The 18,268-nt window shown below is 41.3% G+C and overlaps 1 protein-coding gene across 9 annotated transcripts in view; it reads right to left on the reverse strand.

Moving 5' to 3' along the window:
* LOC121297118 (ankyrin repeat and KH domain-containing protein 1-like) overlaps nt 1-18,268 on the reverse strand; it is a 108,559-nt gene that overhangs the window by 27,217 nt on the left and 63,074 nt on the right. For 7 of the 9 annotated variants that reach the window (XM_041223173.1, XM_041223174.1, XM_041223172.1 and 4 more), the window contains 7 exons: nt 17,334-18,110; nt 14,038-14,171; nt 8,380-8,491; nt 7,905-8,050; nt 7,382-7,524; nt 7,029-7,242; nt 4,360-4,535 (listed from right to left, as the gene is read on the reverse strand). In XM_041223173.1, coding sequence (XP_041079107.1) covers nt 4,360-4,535; nt 7,029-7,242; nt 7,382-7,524; nt 7,905-8,050; nt 8,380-8,491; nt 14,038-14,171; nt 17,334-18,110 — 1,702 coding nt within the window. The remainder of the gene's footprint in view (nt 1-4,359; nt 4,536-7,028; nt 7,243-7,381; nt 7,525-7,904; nt 8,051-8,379; nt 8,492-14,037; nt 14,172-17,333; nt 18,111-18,268) is intronic. The other 2 variants (XM_041223176.1, XM_041223175.1) reach the window with 1 other exon arrangement.

Consider the following 18,268-nt stretch of genomic DNA (forward strand, 5'->3'; position numbering starts at 1 on the left):
TGGATCCCAACTAAACAATACAAAATAAATAAATAAATAAATATAGGACAAAAAAATCAATGTTCCAGGCCCACACTGTCAACGTGCCGTGCCAAGTAAAAACCAGCACAAAAAATGAGACTTTCATGTCGGATCGATTTGGAACAAAAACTCTTTCAAATGTGGGACTTCTGCTTTGTTGGATTGAAACAAAACTGAAACTTTAGGATTTGATGCACTTTGAAAATGTTCATATATTTGATTGATTTTAAGTAAGTTTAAATTTGTGATTTTTGGTCCCATGAAAGACCTGTCTGCCTGTTGAGGAAAAGCACGGCAGCTGATCTTCCTGCCTGGGGTGAGAGCACACACAAACCGAACCAGGTAACTAGAGACCAATAAGCCTGACTTATTATACGTAAACTTTTGGAAATTATAATAAGATCCAAAATGGAAAATTACTTCTATGGTAATATCCCGAGTATCCTGGGAAACAGCAGATATGGTTTTAGGAAAGGGAGATCAAGTCTAACTAACCTGAGTGATTTTTTTGAGGATGCAACATCGATAATGGATAACTGCAAAACATATGACGTGGTTTATTTAGATTTCCAGAAAGCTTTTGACAAAGTCCTGAATAAAAGATTAATTCTCAAACTGAATGCAGAAGGGATTCAAGGAAATGCATAGACATGGATTTGGGAGTGGTTAACATGTAGAAGAGAAAGTATCGATTAGAGGAGAAACCTCAAAATGGAGCGAGGTAACCAGTGGAGTACCATAGGGATCAGTATTAGGTCCTCTGCTATTCCTAATCTACATTAATGATTTAGATTCTGGTATAGTAAGCAAACTTGTTAAATTTGTATATGAAACAAAAATAGGAGGAGTGACAAACACTGTTGCAGCAGCAAAGGTCATTCAAAATGATCTAGACAAGATTCAGAACTGGGCAGACACACGGCAAATTACATTTAATAGAGAAAAGTGTAATTTACTGCACGCAGGAATTAAAAATGTGCATTATATATGTCATATGGGGGATACTGAAATTGAAGAAAATTCTGTGAAAAAAGACATAGGAGTTTGTCATCTAAACAATGTGGGGAAGCTATAAAAAAGGCCAACAAGATGCTTGGCTATATTGTGAGAAGTGTTGTATTTAAATCAAGGGAAGTAATGTTAAAACTGTACAATGCATTAGTAAGACAGTAATGCATTAGTAATTCTGGTCACCTCACTACAAAAAGGATATTGCTGCTCTAGAAAGAGTGCAAAGAAGAGTGACCAGAATTATTCCGGGTTTAAAAGGCATGTCATGTGCAGACAGGATAAAATAATTAAATCTATTCAGTCTTGAACAAAGAAGACTACGTGGTGACCTAATTCAAGCATTCAAAATTCTAAAAGGTATTGTCAATGTCGACCCAAGGGACTTTTTCAGCCTGAAAAAAGAAACAAGGACCAGGGGTCACAAATGGAGACCAGACAAAAGGGCATTCAGAACAGAAAATAGGAGGCACCTTTTCACACAGAGAATTGTGAGGGTCTGGAACCAACTCCCCAGTAATGTTGTTGAAGCCGACACCCTGGGATCCTTCAAGAAGCTGCCCGATGAGATTCTGGGATCAAGAAGCTACTAACAACCAAACAAGCAAGATAGGTCAAACGGCCTCCTCTCATTTGTAAACTTTATGTTCTTCGGTTCTTATGAAGCACTGGTTAACTGCAGTTTCTGCAAGTTTCTCTCCGACAGCATCCCTCACTACAGCACAGCACTCTTCCGCATCACCCTCTGGTAGAAAGGTGGTTGCGTCCTTACCCTATGTCTCTGTGCCGGCAAAGTAGTCCTCATCTTCCTCTGCCCCCCCACCTCCACCAGGAAGAAGAGGTCCAAACGATCAGCAGACTGAGCAGGCAGAGAAACTCTTGGCAGTAGTTCCCCACCAAGAAACGGTGCTCACAGGAGTTGCTGCATGAATGTTCGCCGCAACTTGCCCCCTTGGGGTCCCTGAGGGCTACAACCGCAAATTGGCAGCAGGAGGACGTGTTCCCTTGAGGAGATGGGCGAACAGGAGATGGCACTCCCGTCTGAGGATGTGGAGTCAGACAGCACATCCTCCGTGGTTAAGCTCTCTGTCGGTAGAGCTTCTACCACTGATCAAGTGGGCCAAGGCAGTCTATCTTTGATGACAAGCCTACCGTCTCTCCTGTCCCCCCACACCCTATATAGGGTGCACGATGCAGAGTAGCTGGGTCTGGCTTCCTGGAGGCTTCAAATTAGTGCATTGATACTGCTGCCTCAATTAGCACTCCTGTCCAAGCTGTCTGTGGTGCTTGATCGCCAGTAATCCAGATGTCTCTTGAATAAGGGCCCTGGACCTGTGGCAGCAAACCCCTAGGGCTGCTGCTGAGCCGCCGGTGAGTTCGCTGTTGCTCTTGGTACAAAAGGTGGTCGGCGGTGTTGGTGGCGGTGCCCCCTTGTTTCCGCCTGCCTTTCTGGTCAGGAGCCCCCCGACCTGTAGGCACTGTAGCCCGCGGAGTCTGGGGCTGCTGAGCCCTAGGGCGCCAAGGCGCCATTTGCTTCCTGGCTTGAGGAGCCTTCCTGGGCAGCAAGCAAACTAGTTCTCTAGTGGATTTGCACGCCTTTTGGGAGCTCAGCAAAAGGTAGTCCACCGCTGGATGGAACATATGGCCAGGATGCTTGTGTAGTTACCCATCCGGGTAGCTAGAGCTTGTGCCGCATAGGCCTTTAACATTGTCTCTGTGACTTGCACTGCTCTTGTTTAGGCAAGACACATCCTTGGAAGGGATCGCCAGATGCGTGCCCTGTACCAGGGAGGCAATAGATGCTGCGACAAAAGGAAAATGGACTAGCCCCAACCCTTCCGTGTCAAGTACCCAAAATAACAGGTCAGCAGCCCTGGGACAGGCGGAGCTGTCACAGGGCTGCTGACCTGTTATTTTGGTCAGTTGACCTGTTAAATGTCAGTTGACCTGTTAAATGGAGCGCTTGGGCTCAGACTCCTCAGGCCACGGCACTCCTAGTGCTGTGATGGCTCTTTTCAAAAAGGCTATGAGCTCTGCAGAGAAGTGAAGAGGCGCTAACAGCTCGTTCTCCTCTAGCTCCTTAGGAGTCCCCGAGGCAGCAAGGGAGAAGGAGTCATCCCGCCCCCACTCTAGCTCTGCAACAGCTGCTTGCACCACAGGGGGAGCAGGGACTGGTTGGCCAGATACGCCTCCGTCAGTGCTTTTAACATCTGGCTCTGGGCTGAGATGGCTTCCCACATGCAATCCATTTGGGCCTTAATAGCCGGGTCACTCGGAGTGGTGGCAGATAGCTTTCTTGCATCTCAGAGGGGAGGAGGAGGAGGAAGATGTCAATGATGAAGATCATGAGGGGCAAGACTGTAGTAATGTGAACGGGTAGTAACAGGCATGGTACAAAATACAGTACAATGCTACAGCCGCGTGCACAGTACCTGGAATAAAAAGGGGGAAAAACACAAATACAGCAATTTCAACCGCAATATTATTTAAAAACGTAGTTGAAAATTACAATATGCTTTAAAAAACAAGACTAATAACTCCAACGGGAGTTAAGGCAGAAAAGAGAGATTAATTAATACTGCGTTACCGATCTGCCGCAAGCCAGAAGGCAGTGAAAACAGATTCATGATAAAAAACACAAAATAACGACTGATCCCAGGGGGACAAAACAAGCAGAAATAAAATAAGACAGGCTTAGCCGACTGCTACTGGCCAGAAATCGCGATGTTTTACTCTCTCATGATGAGCTCACTTGGTGTTCATCTCCTATGGGGACATCGCGGGCGTAAGACACGGCTTTGTAGAGTGTTCAGTGGAATCGGGTGTAATAGGTTAAACCATGTGTAATGGAATACATTTCGTACTTGAAAGGGAAACCTACGTTATTCACAACCCTTTTGCTTTAGGTGTTAAACATTTAAATACAACGCAGGGTACTAGATCTTAAAGTCAATTCCCTTTCTGCACCCTGCCTATTTTTTCAGACCTTCATAAGGATTAAAAAAAAACACCCTCAACATGACACAAATTTTCTTTGGACCAAAAATCTGGGCGCAATTTCTTTAGACTTCAATTTCATTGAAAATGATGAATTTTCTAATTCAGAAGCACCATAATTTAGTCCAAATAACTAAAATAAACCCTGTATCTACAGCCAGTCAAAAAGTGTGAGCAGACCACTCATCCTCCTTTTAAAGTTTCACTGTGGACTCCCCTGTAAGTCTCCTCTTTATACACATTGTAAACTGCTGCTGAAAGTGGCAGTCCTGTACACATTTTCATTTCTTCAGGTGACATTTGTGGTTTCACAATTCAGAATGAAGGAATCACCTGTTGATAAGCAGCTCACAGAACTTGTAATGGCCCTTGTCTGCTGCGATTGTTAAAGCAGTGTCCCTGGATGAAGGCACTGGGGGTGCATTGACATCAGCTCCTTTATCAAGCAGGACTCTCCCAACCTCAGCATACCCTCCAGATGCAGCCTCCATCAGAGGGGTAAGGCCAGTCTGATGTGGGGGGGAAAATAACATTTATTTAACATGAACCAGTTTTCATGCATAATTCGTTAATTAAGAACCAACAGATTTCATTCTGTGCGCTTACCTCAAAAGATAAATAAAAAACTACCCGAGTCATTTTAATAATTTCGCTACAGCATATCACCCTTTTTTTTAGGTTTTCTAATTTAATGTGCTGGAAGGATCCTACACTGGCAATTGTAAAGGTCGGGGGTATTTTCAGTAAGAGATTAGAACCTGCAAGTACATTTAAAATAATCCCCGTGGGTCACAGCACAAATAAGACTTCAGGAGGAGTTAGGAGCAGAATTAATCATTTTTAAAAACAGATATTTTTTTGTTAAGCTTTATACAAATCACACGACTTGAGCTCAGTGTTGTTTTGCTTTCCCAAGGAACAACACTACTCAAACAATCAAACCTATCTGCTCACTATTTAATATGTAAATAACATTATGTATGTGCCCAATGAGCTACTGATGTAAAACGTAAACTCTTTTCATTGAGCATCAGTGTGTGTGTGTGTCATATAACACACACACGAAAAAATTAAGAGACCACCGAAAAATTATCAGTTTCTCTGGTTTTACTATTTATAGGTATGTGTTTGGGTAAAATGAACATTTTTGTTTTATTCTATAAACTACTGACAACATTTCTCCCAAATTCCAAATAAAAATATTGTCATTTAGAGCATTTATTTGCACAAAATGACAACTGGTCAAAATAACAAAAAAAGATGCAGTGTTGTCAGACCTCGAATAATGCAAAGAAAATAAGTTCAAATTCATTTTTAAACAACACAATACTAATGTTTTAACTTAGGAAAAGTTCAGAAATCAATATTTGGTGGAATACCCCTGATTTTCAATCACAGCTTTCATGCGTCTTGGCATGCTCCCCACCAGTCTTTCACATTGATGTTGGGTGACTTTATGCCACTCCTGGCGCAAAAATTCAAGCAGCTCGGCTTTGTTTGATAGCTTGTGACCATCCATCTTCCTCTTGATCACATTCCAGAGGTATTGAATGGGGTTCAGGTCTGGAGATTGGGCTGGCCATGACAGGGTCTTGATCTGGTGGTCCTCCATCCACATCTTGATTGACCTGGCTGTGTGGCATGGAGCATTGTCCTGCTGAAAAAAACAATCCTCAGAGTTGGGGAACACTGTAGAGCAGGAGGCGGCAAGTTTTCTTCCAGGACAACCTTGTACTTGGCTTGATTCATGCCAAAGCTGCCCGATTCCAGCCTTGCTGAAGCACCCCCAGATCATCACCGATCCTCCACCACATTTCACAGTGGGTACGAGACACTGTGGCTTGCAGGCCTCTTCAGGTCTCCGTCTAACCATTAGACGACCAGGTGTTGGGCAAAGCTGAAAATTTGACTCATCTGGGGGTGCTTCAGCAAGGCTGGAATCAGGCAGATTTGTCTTTGTGAAGGGCGCATGAATCAAGCCAAGTATAAGGTTGTCCTGGAAGAAAACTTGCTTCCTTCTGCTCTGACAATGTTCCCCAACTCTGAGGATTGGTTTTTTCAGCAAGACAATGCTCCATGCCACACAACCAGGTCAATCAAGGTGTGGATGGAGGACCACCAGATCAAGACCAGTATTGTGTTGTTTAAAAATGAATTTGAACTTATTTTCTTTGCATTATTCGAGGTCTGACAACACTGCATCTTTTTTGTTATTTTGACCAGTTGTCATTTTGTGCAAATAAATGCTCTAAATGACTATTTTTATTTGGAATTTGGGAGAAATGTTGTCAGTAGTTTATACAATAAAACAAAAATGTTCATTTTACCCAAACACATACCTATAAATAGTAAAACCAGAGAAACTGATAATTTTGCAGTGGTCTCAAATTTTTTCCAGAGATATATATATATATATATATATATATATATATATATATATATATATATATATATATATATATATATATATATATATCGACAAGATATTTCACATTTTACACTGGTGATGGAAGACCATTGACAAGCTACGGCTATGTTTGCTGCTTCAGCCATGATGGAGAAATCTGCAGGTCATGCCACAACAGAACTGTCTGGACCATACAACCACCTGATGGTGGAGCTCCAGTTGGAAGGTGTGGGCAGCTACTGCAGATTTCTGCGTATGGACACCAGCACCTCCTGTCACTGTCACCTGACTCCACCCTACTCACTGAGTGGATACTTGTCCACGGCGATCGCAAAAAAAGAGAGCCCCACTTGATAGCTTGCGAATGAATGCTATCCTATCGAGCCCGACTGCGATAATTATGCGATCCATGGGTTGCAATCAAATCGCATGCAATTGCATCGTACGGAAATCGCATAGCGTATCCAAGCTTTTAGACTTGCACATGGCATTAACATTGGCCCTCAGGTTTCTAGACTACCTGGTGTAGGAAGTTGTTTGTAGTGTTGTACTGAAGATAATTCTTGTAATCTATTTGCACAGAGTTGCTGCTCACCTTTGCTCTGTGTTCCACATTTGCCTTCCTATCCAGCAGCAAGCTGACTACCTCAGCTCTGCCTTGGAAACATGCAAGAGTGAGGGCAGTGTTACGATTGGTCTCAATCTGGGCGTTGATATCTGAGCCCATATCCAGCAGGAGCTTTACTGCGGGCACATGGCCATTCATAGCAGCTAGCATCAGCGGAGAGATCCCCAGCTTGCTTCCAGTTCTAAAAAAATAAATAAATAAAATGCGGTGTTAAACACAGTTCTGCTAATATTCAATGAACACAGCAATGCAAACCACATCTCCTTGTACAGCTGGCTCTTGGGGTGCATACAATTTGTACATTAAAGCTAAAGTGTTACCTTGAATTAATCTCAGCCCCAGCATTGAGAAGGATCTTGATGATGTTGACATAACCCCCTGATGCAGCCAGGCTCAATGGCGTGTAGTCAGAAACATTGCGATGCTCTTTGTTTGCACCACGCAACAGCAGCAACTCAACCACCTAAAGAATATATGAAAATAGGGGAAAACAGTTCAAACATTCTGATTTAAAAGAGAGATTACGGAGACTTACAATTACATTTTTATTCTATAAAATGTATACTTGAACTTGACAAGAGGTAAACCGGTATGTCCAAGTGTGTGGTCTCCATAATTTAGAAAACATGACTATATTGCAGACTCTTTAATACAACTATACTTTAAAATAGTATTGTGCTTCCCATGAGTTGTCGTTTTTTATTAGAAACAACTTGCATTTAGACAGCATTTATCAATAATAAATAAAACTAAAGCGGTAAGCATCAGCACTTGCTACTATGAGTTGGCCAAGAAAGTTATATGTTCCCAGGCTGTGACAAGCAGGTGTGCTTTGCACTGTACCTCTTGCCTCCCCCCTGAGCATGCCAGCGATAGCGGAGTGTCTTTGGTTCGTTCTGACTGCGCTTCGATATCGCCCCCTTTGTCTAACAGGATTTCCACCACCCCCACATGCCCCGCCGTGGCTGCCAGAATGAGAGGCGTAAAACCTGAGGAGAGAGAAGAGGCCTGGTTACAGACACACAGGTTACTGCAATCCCAGACAGTTTACACAAAAATCTGCCATTTAGCAATAAAATAAAGCTATAACGTATCCCAAGTAGACAAGCAAACAAATCTTTTTTCAACATCTTCGTGGATGGACTTGAAGCATATACTCCAGGTGCAGCAGCTGTTACCTTTGAGTAACATGCATACTCAAAGTCAATGCCTGTATGGTAAATCTCAACACATCTAATGTAAAAAATACATACCTTTTTATGTCTGCCATAATACATAAAATGTCTAATAAGACAGTTTCAATAAGTCTTCAACATACCCTTTTTGTCCCGGTGTTCAATGTTGGCACCGCGGGCTATTAACACGGATACCAGCTCCTCGTGTCCTCCTGCACATGCCAGTGTTAGTGCCGTGTCATGATTGCTTTCCGTCTGAAACAAGCCAAAGTATTAAAAACGACCAATATTGCCTCATTCTAAGACAGATGACAGCATTTGTAAGTTGCTTCTCCCCCTTAATACCTGGATGTTGACAACTAATATTTAAAATAAAAACACAAAAAAAGACCCCATTCAATTTTTTTTTTATATGCAGGCAGTTCCTGAAAGTCACGTTGTAAGTCGAAGCACATTTTCCCATAGGAAGAATGTTATATACTGGGGTTACGTTCCTGACTCTTCAGCCAGATAATATAGTTTTACAAAAATGACCCATTATATTGTACTAATGCAAATATTTATTTAACTCTTTACACTCAGCCTGGTGATTTTTGTGCATATTACTCAGACCCCTACCTGGCTTATTTAAAAATACAGAACTCAGGGCTTTTCGCAGAAGTATTTATCAGTGTGTGTATGTGGTACTCCTAGCAGGAAATACAAATCGCCCCTCATCATGTGACAGAGTTCACAGCTTAGGTTTCGTTTTGAGTCAATTGCTCTTATCAGTCATTGTTAACAACAAATACATTTTTTTTAAATTACATGCATAAAAAAAAGCTACACTAAGTCTAGGCAATCACAATTTCTGCATTTTTCATGTCGAATTTGGTCAGATCTTTTTGTGGGTTGTAGTAGTATATAGAGAGACTCGGAGAAAAAATGACACCAAAGTTTGGTGCTTCTTTCATTTGTTTGGTGTGCAAAGTAATCAAACATGCAATCTTCAGGTGTGAAAAAGTAATTGCCCCCCCCTAGTTAATGCAACCCAATTAAAGGGATAATTAGGGTCAGCTGTATGAATAGTTTGGCCTGATTTAGGCCAGCCCTGCCCAATACAAATCTGACTAACTTTAGCCCTTACCAGAGTGAAGTTGTCAGCACACTGGTTCTACAGGCACATCAGGCCATGATTAAAAGAAATTCCTGAAGACCTCCGGGGGAAAAAAAGTTGTTCATGCCTACCAATCTGGAAAGGGTTACAAAGCCATTTCTAAGGCTCTGGGGCTCCACCAAACCACAGTCAGAGCCATATTGTCCAAACGGAGAAAGTTTGGGACAGTAGTGAATCTCTCCAAGAGCAAGGCGTAAAATAGTCCAGGAAGTCACAAAGAACCCTAGAACAACATCTAGGGATCTGCAGGCCACTCTCGCCTCTGCTAAGGTCAGTGTTCATGACTCCACCATCAGAAAGACACTGGGCAAAAATGGGATTCATGGCAGAGTAGCAAGGCGGAAACCACTACTCACTAAGAAGAACATGAATGTTCACCTCAAGTCTACCAAAAAGCACCTGGATGATCCTCAAGAATTCTGGAACAATGTTCTATGGACAGATGAGTCAAAAGTGGAACATTTTGGCCAACATGGGCCCCGTTATGTCTGGCGAAAACCAAACACTGCATTCCACAGTAAGAACCTCATACCAACAGTCAGGCAAGGTGATGGTAGTGTCATGATTTGGTGATGCTTTGTTGCATCAAGACCTGGACGACTTGCCATCATTGAAGGAACCATGAATTCTGCTCTGTATCAGAGAATTCTACAGGAGAATGTCAGGCTATCTGTCCGCGAGCTGAAGCGCAGCTTGGTCATGCAACAAGACAGTGACCCAAAACAAACAAGCAAGTCTACATCAGAATGGTTTTGGAATTGCCTAGTCAAAGTCCAGACCTAAACCCCATTGAGATGATGTGGCAGGACCAGAAAGGAGCAGTTTATGCTTGAAAACCCACAAATTTCACTGAGGAAGAAGTTCTGCAAGAAGTGGGCCAAAATTCTTCCACAGCTGTAACAGACTGATCAACAACTACAGCTGACACCCTGGGATCCTTCAAGAAGCTGCTTGATAAGATTCTGGGTCAATAAGCTACTAACAACCAAAATGAGCAAGATGGGCCAAATGGTCTCCTCTCGTTTGTAAACTTTCTTATGTTCTTATGTACATGAAGCGTTTGGTTGTAGTTATTGTTGCTAAAGGTGGCGTAACCAGTTATTGAGTTTAAGGGGGCAATTACTTTTTCACACAGGGGCATTTGGTGTTGTATAACTTTCTTTAATAAATAAATGAAATAAGTATAAAAATGTCGTGTTATTTGTTTACTCAGGGTCCCTTTTATCTAATATTAGATTTTGGTTGAATATCTGATAACATTCAGTATCAGAAATATGCAAAAATACAGAAAATCAGACAGGGGGCAAATACTTTAAGGTACACTGTGTGTGTGTGTGTGTGTGTCTGTGTATTTTTTTTTTTTTTCCATTCAGAAAAATAAACCAACTTGAAATAAGTTATACATGCAATGCAAACCACACTATTCTCTGGCAATCCACAATATGAAAAGATAATGTATATAACAGCTAGCATAAACTATATTATATATTTTATAATAGTTTATAGTATAACTATATGTTTTATTACAAGTAACCCAAAATATTGTACAAGTTCAGAAAAATAAACAGTTATACACTCAATACAAACACTATTCTCTATTTACAATAATATTACAGGGTGATTAGAAAGTAAGTTTACCACATCTAATCACCTTGTGTGTGTGTGTGTATAATTTTTTTATTAATATTATTGGGGGGGGTTGGGGGAGGGTTCTAAAACTTAATTAATCCCAACCCTATGGGGTCGACCTAATTTAGATTGGGGAGTATTTCGGTTTTGGTCCTAACATACACATATACATTTATAAAAGATCTGGTTGAAATGCAGTTTGTTCCCTTATAAGGTGCAGAATAGGAATATAAATGTGGCAGCCAAGGGGAAAAGAACTTTATGAAATTAAAAGAAATTTGGTGCTGTCAAAGGATGTGTTAACTTTTAGCTAAAGAGCAGAAATGAAAATATTACATTATTAAAATCAAAAAATGTATAAATTCTGAGAATGTTGCGTTTGTACAGGAACACACTAATCAAGTTGAAAGATAGCAGACAAAACATTAGGCTATTATTGTAAACCTGTTCCCTGAAATACAAATGTAACCATTACCATATGGGTGTTTACCTCCTCAAGAACTTCTGACGCAGTCATGAGGGCATACAAGGACTGTACGCACAGATCTCAACATCATTTTTCCTTCAAGCCTGCTGCAATCATGGCTGCAGCGACCTTGAAGGTTAATGGTTACATTTCTATTTCAGGGAACCAGGGTAACGATAATAACGTAACATTCCCTTATCAAGTATGAAATGTAACCATTACCACATGGGGGGGTGTACCAAAGCCATAGCAAGAGCAATATTGCATAACGACTGGAATGCTACAAGGCTAAACAGAGAGGCTGACTTGCACGTTACCATGAATACTCTAGTTCGAAAGCCAGGGTTTTGAGGATCCACGACATTCAGTCTCTAGAACCTTGTAAAAGGTATGGGGAGTAGCCCACGGTGTGCAAATGTCTGGTGACAGATGCACCCTGGCATAAAGCCCAAACAGTTGCAATGCCCCTGGTGGAATGAGCAGTGAGCTTTTCTGGAAGGGGCAAATTTGCTCGCTCATAGGCAGTCCTGACCTCGGGTTCTCCACAGGAATTCTGTATAGCCAGGCGGCAGAACATTATAGCCGGGAGCACTTAACAGAAAAATAAACTTGCCTTACCTTAAACTTTTGCAATCCTATGTCGGACCAGGTCCGACATTACAATTTTCCCTTTCCAGACCGATGTTGGCAACAGGCTCATCAAAAATGGACTGGCTTGTCTCATTTATAGGCCAGGGTACTTGCAAAACCGCAGTGGCCCTCTTAAACAGTGGCAAAAGCTCTGCTGTCAGAGACCTTAACCGCAGGGGATGTGCTGTCTGACTCCACCTCCTCAGGGGGGGAACGCCAACTCCTGTTCACCCACCTCCTCAGAGGCCGTGATGGACAGCACATTATCCTGCTGACAGTCTATGCTTATAGCCACTTGGTGCCCCAAAGGGACAGGGTGGAGGAAGGCAGACCCGCAAGCTCACACAGCAGCTCTGCAAGCACAGTCACCTGATAGGAAACAGCTGCCTAGTTTCTCCAGCTGTTGAGTCCACCAATCCCTTGGATCTGTGACTCTTCCTTGAAGGAGAGGCAGAGGAAGACCGTGAAGACTACTTCCTACATGGGCTTTTTCCCCGGGCACATCGCCTGTTCTCCCCTGACGCAGAGCTAAGTGGAGAGGATGCAGCCACCTCTCTGACAGAGGGTGATGGGGGAAGCAAGCTGTCCTGATGTAATGGACAAGTGCTCTTAGAGAAACTCGCACAAAACTCATAGAAACTACGGTTAGTGAGTGCCTCTTTGGCGTGCTCTGGCCCAGGCAGGAAGAGCACCTGCTGTGCTTATCCTCAACTGGCAGACTGGCCTTGCATAAATCACAGGGATAAGACCTAGGCATGATGCAAGCAGCAACACTGTATAGCACTGTACAACTGCTGCCTCTGTCTGCTCAAGCAGCAACGCTGCTGTACAGTAATACAACAGGTGGTCAAGACCCAAACAGAGTCCTCTGGTAGTGGACCAGGGATGGTACTGCAGATGGGAACTGATACGGTGCCATAGCACCGGGTCAGTACCCTTAGTATGGTACATGAACTGCAGCGGTACCGGGACAGTAACGGTTTGGTACTATACTGGTGCAGTACCCCCATTCACTGTTCAGTACAGTACCAGAACGGATTGGTGACCTCTGTATTGGTACAGTACTGGGTCTACTGCGTTACTGGAGGAATCAGTATACAGATGCCCACCTGTATAAGCTTCTGGCAAAACCACAGTCAGTAGGAATACGAGACTGAGCGAAACCTGCTTGTTAGCACCCTAACAGCCTTCACAATGGTGATGCAAGCAGTCACCAAGACTGCAACGAGATACCGTGGGAGAGACTGCAAGCAATCTCAGCCGAAGCGCGTATCGAAGCTGTGCTCGTGTTTCTGTAACAAAAATTAAAAAGGAGACAGAAACACACAATTATCACAGAAAACAGTAATAAAACAATTAGTTAAAAAATAATATAATTTACAAAAACAAAACTTTAATTTTAACTCCAGGTGGCGCTAACTAGCCTGAGGGAAAGCACAAGTCAGCCGACTCAAGTTGCTTGGTCCCTGGGAAGGGGTGACATGTGCCACCGTCTTCACGCGGGGGCCACTGTGGGATGGAACAAATAAACTGTGTGCAAAATTATGTACTTAGAAAAATACAGAGTTAATAATTATTGCATTAAATTAGTGCAGTACACAAATAGCGAGTAAAATACGCAGATAAAAAGCAACCAGTACTCATGTCTATGGCTCTCCCATCAGGTTCAGTCCTCAAAAGGAAAAATGCTGCTCAGATCTATGCGTGCAGTCCTTATATGCCCTCGGGTGCGGGCATGACTGAACCACAGGCTCTGACAAGCAGCTCTGATATATCTATTCAGGTTTCGGGGTCTTTTGGAGGTAAACACCCATTAGGTAATGGTTATATTTCTTACTTGATGGGGAACTACAATTAATTTATCCATCAGTGCTATTGACTAAATGAGCTTAAATCCGCAAACAATCCAAGTGCACTTACATGTGCGTCTATATCCACTGAAGGATAAAGCGGCAGCATAGGAGGGGAGACGCCGTTACTTGAGGTTTGTGCCTGGGGCTGGGGTGAGGGCGATGGAGTAGTGTTCAGCATGGCAGGCACTCTGCTACTCACAGCTGGAAAGAGAGATTACACTATCAGTAACATTACAGATTGAGAACACATGAAACACACAATGCAAATATACATGATGCAAGAGAGTGTCAACTTAAACTAAACCGCTAACCTACATTAAATCAATTTAATTTAGCAATAATTTGAAATTATTGAGATTGTTGTCTGTCCTCTCCCCTCCCCCCTTGCTATAACGTAGCTTTGTTGTTGCTACCTTACTATGCACCTCTGCATTTGTAGTAGTAGTAACTGGTCAAATTCAATCAGTTATTAAATTGGGGCTTAAAATGACAATCACATTACGCCTTCAGTGTAAAAACTATGAGCCTTATATGCCACGGTCTAAATCAAGACTTTGCAGATGCATGTAAGGGATGCAATTTAAGGGCAAAACATTATGATCAACAATGCCTTGATATTACAGCACTGCCACAAAAACGACATGTTCAATTCAGTTTTTTTAATAGTTTTTTTTTTTTTTTTTTTTTTTTTTTATAAAGCTTTTTTTCAATCATTTCAAACTCTCAGAAAACCAGATATACCCAAGCTGCATATCTACAATAAAAGATACCTGAACAGAAAAAAAGCAACCTTTTTTTGTAAGCTCAAGTGGAATTCATTTTGTTAAAATCAACTTATTCAGGATCCTGCATTGTGAAAATGGACAGCCTTTCAGTATCAGACTAAGTTAATTTCACATTGTTGCACGATTTAGCTGCATCTTTCTACGATAAAACATTCCCATTAGAAAATGGCTTTTGGGAGCACCAAGACCTACCCTCACTGAATGTGATGCCACAGTCTACTATGATGTCATTGTGAATACACTATTGCAGGAACAGACTAACTAACTAACTAACAACTAGTTACTTTAACAACCAGAAAGGTTTCACAGAAAAATGAGTACACTTAAAATATGTATTCAACAACAAAAAAAGTTGCAGCCTAGGCCTTATCTAATACATCACAGGTGACAAAGCTAAATACAATTCCAAGTAAATTATAAAGTTAGGTATATATCTGTGTCGATATATTGATAGATACAGATAGGTATAGATAGACATACATACCTAACTCAATAATTTACATGGAATTGTATTTAGCTTCGTCACTTGTGATATTAGGTATGGCCTAGGCTGGACAAAAATGGCTATTTTTGTTGTTGTTGTATAGATATTTGAAAAAGATACATGCAATTTTATAATAAACACACTAAAATATAACATGTATACATCTAAACCTACAACTACTTCCCTGCTTATTCATACATTAGATCAAACTATTCCACAAGTGCCATTCACCTTTTATATAATCTAGTTCCTCCCATTAGCTTTATTGGCATTCAATTACCTCAGAACTTGAGTCAAACTGCACTGATGCAATGAAAAGACCAAAAAAAAAAAAAATCAAGAAACCTGATGCAAGCAAACAAAGCAAAATGGAGTACAAGTTGCAATGAATACAAACATGTTACCATCACTTCCTAAAAATCAAAGTAACAAAATCTACTTGCTGAAAGATCAAACAAATTTTACTGAGTCAGTCTAACTCCAACTAATGCTTCCTATACGCAAAAATAAAATCAAAAGGAATGTCACAAGATGCTATAGAAGCTGGCCTTTGCTTCCATGTAATTATTTTCTCTCAACAAAATGATGTTGTATCCGGGATACAACTCCTAAATTACAAGAACAGCTTTTCAATTCCTTTGGCAGTTGTGCTTCGAGGGTAATGCTTGTTTACAGGCAGCCATCCTGAGGTGGTCTTACGTGCCAGGGGTTTGGACCGTTGAGAGCCATTATTACAAATGGAGTCATACCGCAGATAGAACACTGACCAGCGACCACCGCCGTTATCCAGATAAGAGCCAACATTGTTCAGTGAACCCATAGCCTTCTAAAGTTCTGCATTTAATCAACTGCTTTACTTCACAGAAGACGCATTTACAAAGTCACTGTCATAAAATCAATAAGCAGGGCAGTAGACTGCATCATATACGCCGCTGTTCTGGAGACCAACATAAAAAAATAACTTCTACGTAAACCCTACTTCAATTTTCACATCAACTCTAGCACAACTCTGATATGCCTTACTCAAAAACACAGACCTCAAACTTAAACAAATACAAAATACATAATAAACTTTTACTGGTCAAGCCATAACTGCATTATCCATAACTGCATTATTTAGGAGACTAATTACATACTAACAATTGGCAATATACCTGTGGTTGATGTGTTTTGGAAATCAACAAGTGCACTTTTCAGGTAAACTAGTTGTTATCAACTAAATGTTTACTCTGGACTTTGAAAAACTGCCAAACAAAGTTTTATAAGAATTAGCTGGATTAAATAGAATCGCTTTCAGTATATATCCCATACAGCCAATGCAATTTATCTGTGAATGTGGAATTGTGTGCCTAGTCCATGTAGTGAAACAAAAAAGCTTGTATTGTTTAATTAAGAAACAGATTTGGCTCAATTAGTTTAAAAGGGACATCATGTGATCAAAAATAAAACTCAAACTTCAAGCCCAATACATCTGTGCCTTGTGGTTCAATAAGAACTGGTTTAATTAAATCGATTTCTTACTATTAATTCCCTGGATAGTCTGTGGGTTGGTTTGCTTTAAAACTAAAATATAGTTTGGTGGACTTTAACTAGAGGTTCTGTAGCAACAAACAGAAAAGATCATTGAAATAAAAACACCTTGGCTGGCTATAGCTATAGAACCCAACAATATAGCCAACATGTTTTGTCATTTTCAAATATTAAAAAGGTATAAAATAAAAAACACCAAAACAATAAGACCACACAAGGGAGCAACAGCTTTTTTTTATTCAAAACTAGTAGCGTTTTGATATCAATTCATGCTTTATTAATATAATTTAAGATATCAGTTTATTGCTTTGTATTACGTACATCTTTTAACATGGACAGTGCTTGCTGCATTATTTTTTTAGATACTTTAATATATAGTAATTTTAAGTATAGTAAACGGTTCAGAAAGATCCTTAAGCCTAGATCACAGGTACTTCTGTTCTAGGCTAACTATTCCAAACATTCCTTAAGTGTTTAAGAATGATCATGTTTGGGGCTTGACTACAGGTGTAAAGCAGGAAGAAAAGGAAAAAAAAAATAAAATAAAAAAATGTCTTAACCCACCTGCCATAATGTCATCAAGGGTGTCAGTAAGCGTCTGTGCAGGAGTAGCAACCATTAATCCATCTGGTGCTTGGGTCAGCAATCCCTGTCCCAGCCCAGGTAACTGTTGCTGTCCTAACATCTGCTGGTTAACCAAGACTCGCTGGAGGTCAGGTGTGTTCGTGTTGGAGCTCTCCAAGTTAATAGAGAAATCTGTGGACTGCAGCACTGGCAATGGCTGGATAGGGATGAACCCAGTTTGGATGGGTGGCGGCATCTCCTCTAATTGCTGTTGCAGCTGGCTTTCTCTGTACAGGATGGTGTCTACCTGGGGCAACTTGGAGAAGTCTTCATCTGGCAGATCATCCTCTTCCTCTGCCTGAGCGACATCCTCTCCATCCGTGCACTGCTGGGCTAGTAAGGGCGGTTGTTGCAACTCTGGGGAGTCTTCTTTCAGTCCCTTGGCCTCCATGTACTCTTTGGTAAACTGCTGCTGCGTTTTCAGTTGCAGCTGCCGTTCGACCTTCTGCAGTTCCTTCAGGATCTTTTTCTTTTTCTGCACTTGCTCTTCCCTGCTCTTCTTCAGCTCTTCAATCTTGTCTTTGGTCAAAGGTTCACCCTGAATCAGCTCCAGCGACTGCAGCTGTGCCTTCTCGATGGCGCTAATTCTCTGCCCCAGCTCATTCAACTTGCCCTCAGTCTCTTCCACAATGCATTCTAAAGGTTGGTATGGGTGGAAAGGTGGCAGGAGATCATGCTCAGCTACCTGCAGAGGACTTGACCTTTGCTTGGATGCACCTAAGCACATGAAAAAATGATTGGAAATAAAATAAAATAGCCATGCAAAAAATTACTTGCCCAATTGAAAAAGTTTAAAATATCAATACACTATTTTTTTTAAACACTCGGCCCAATAGAAACACAGCAGCCGTTAAGTTTTTATAAATAGGCAATGC

This window comes from Polyodon spathula, chromosome 22 (genome assembly GCF_017654505.1).
Source record: "Polyodon spathula isolate WHYD16114869_AA chromosome 22, ASM1765450v1, whole genome shotgun sequence".
Classification (NCBI taxonomy): domain Eukaryota; kingdom Metazoa; phylum Chordata; class Actinopteri; order Acipenseriformes; family Polyodontidae; genus Polyodon; species Polyodon spathula.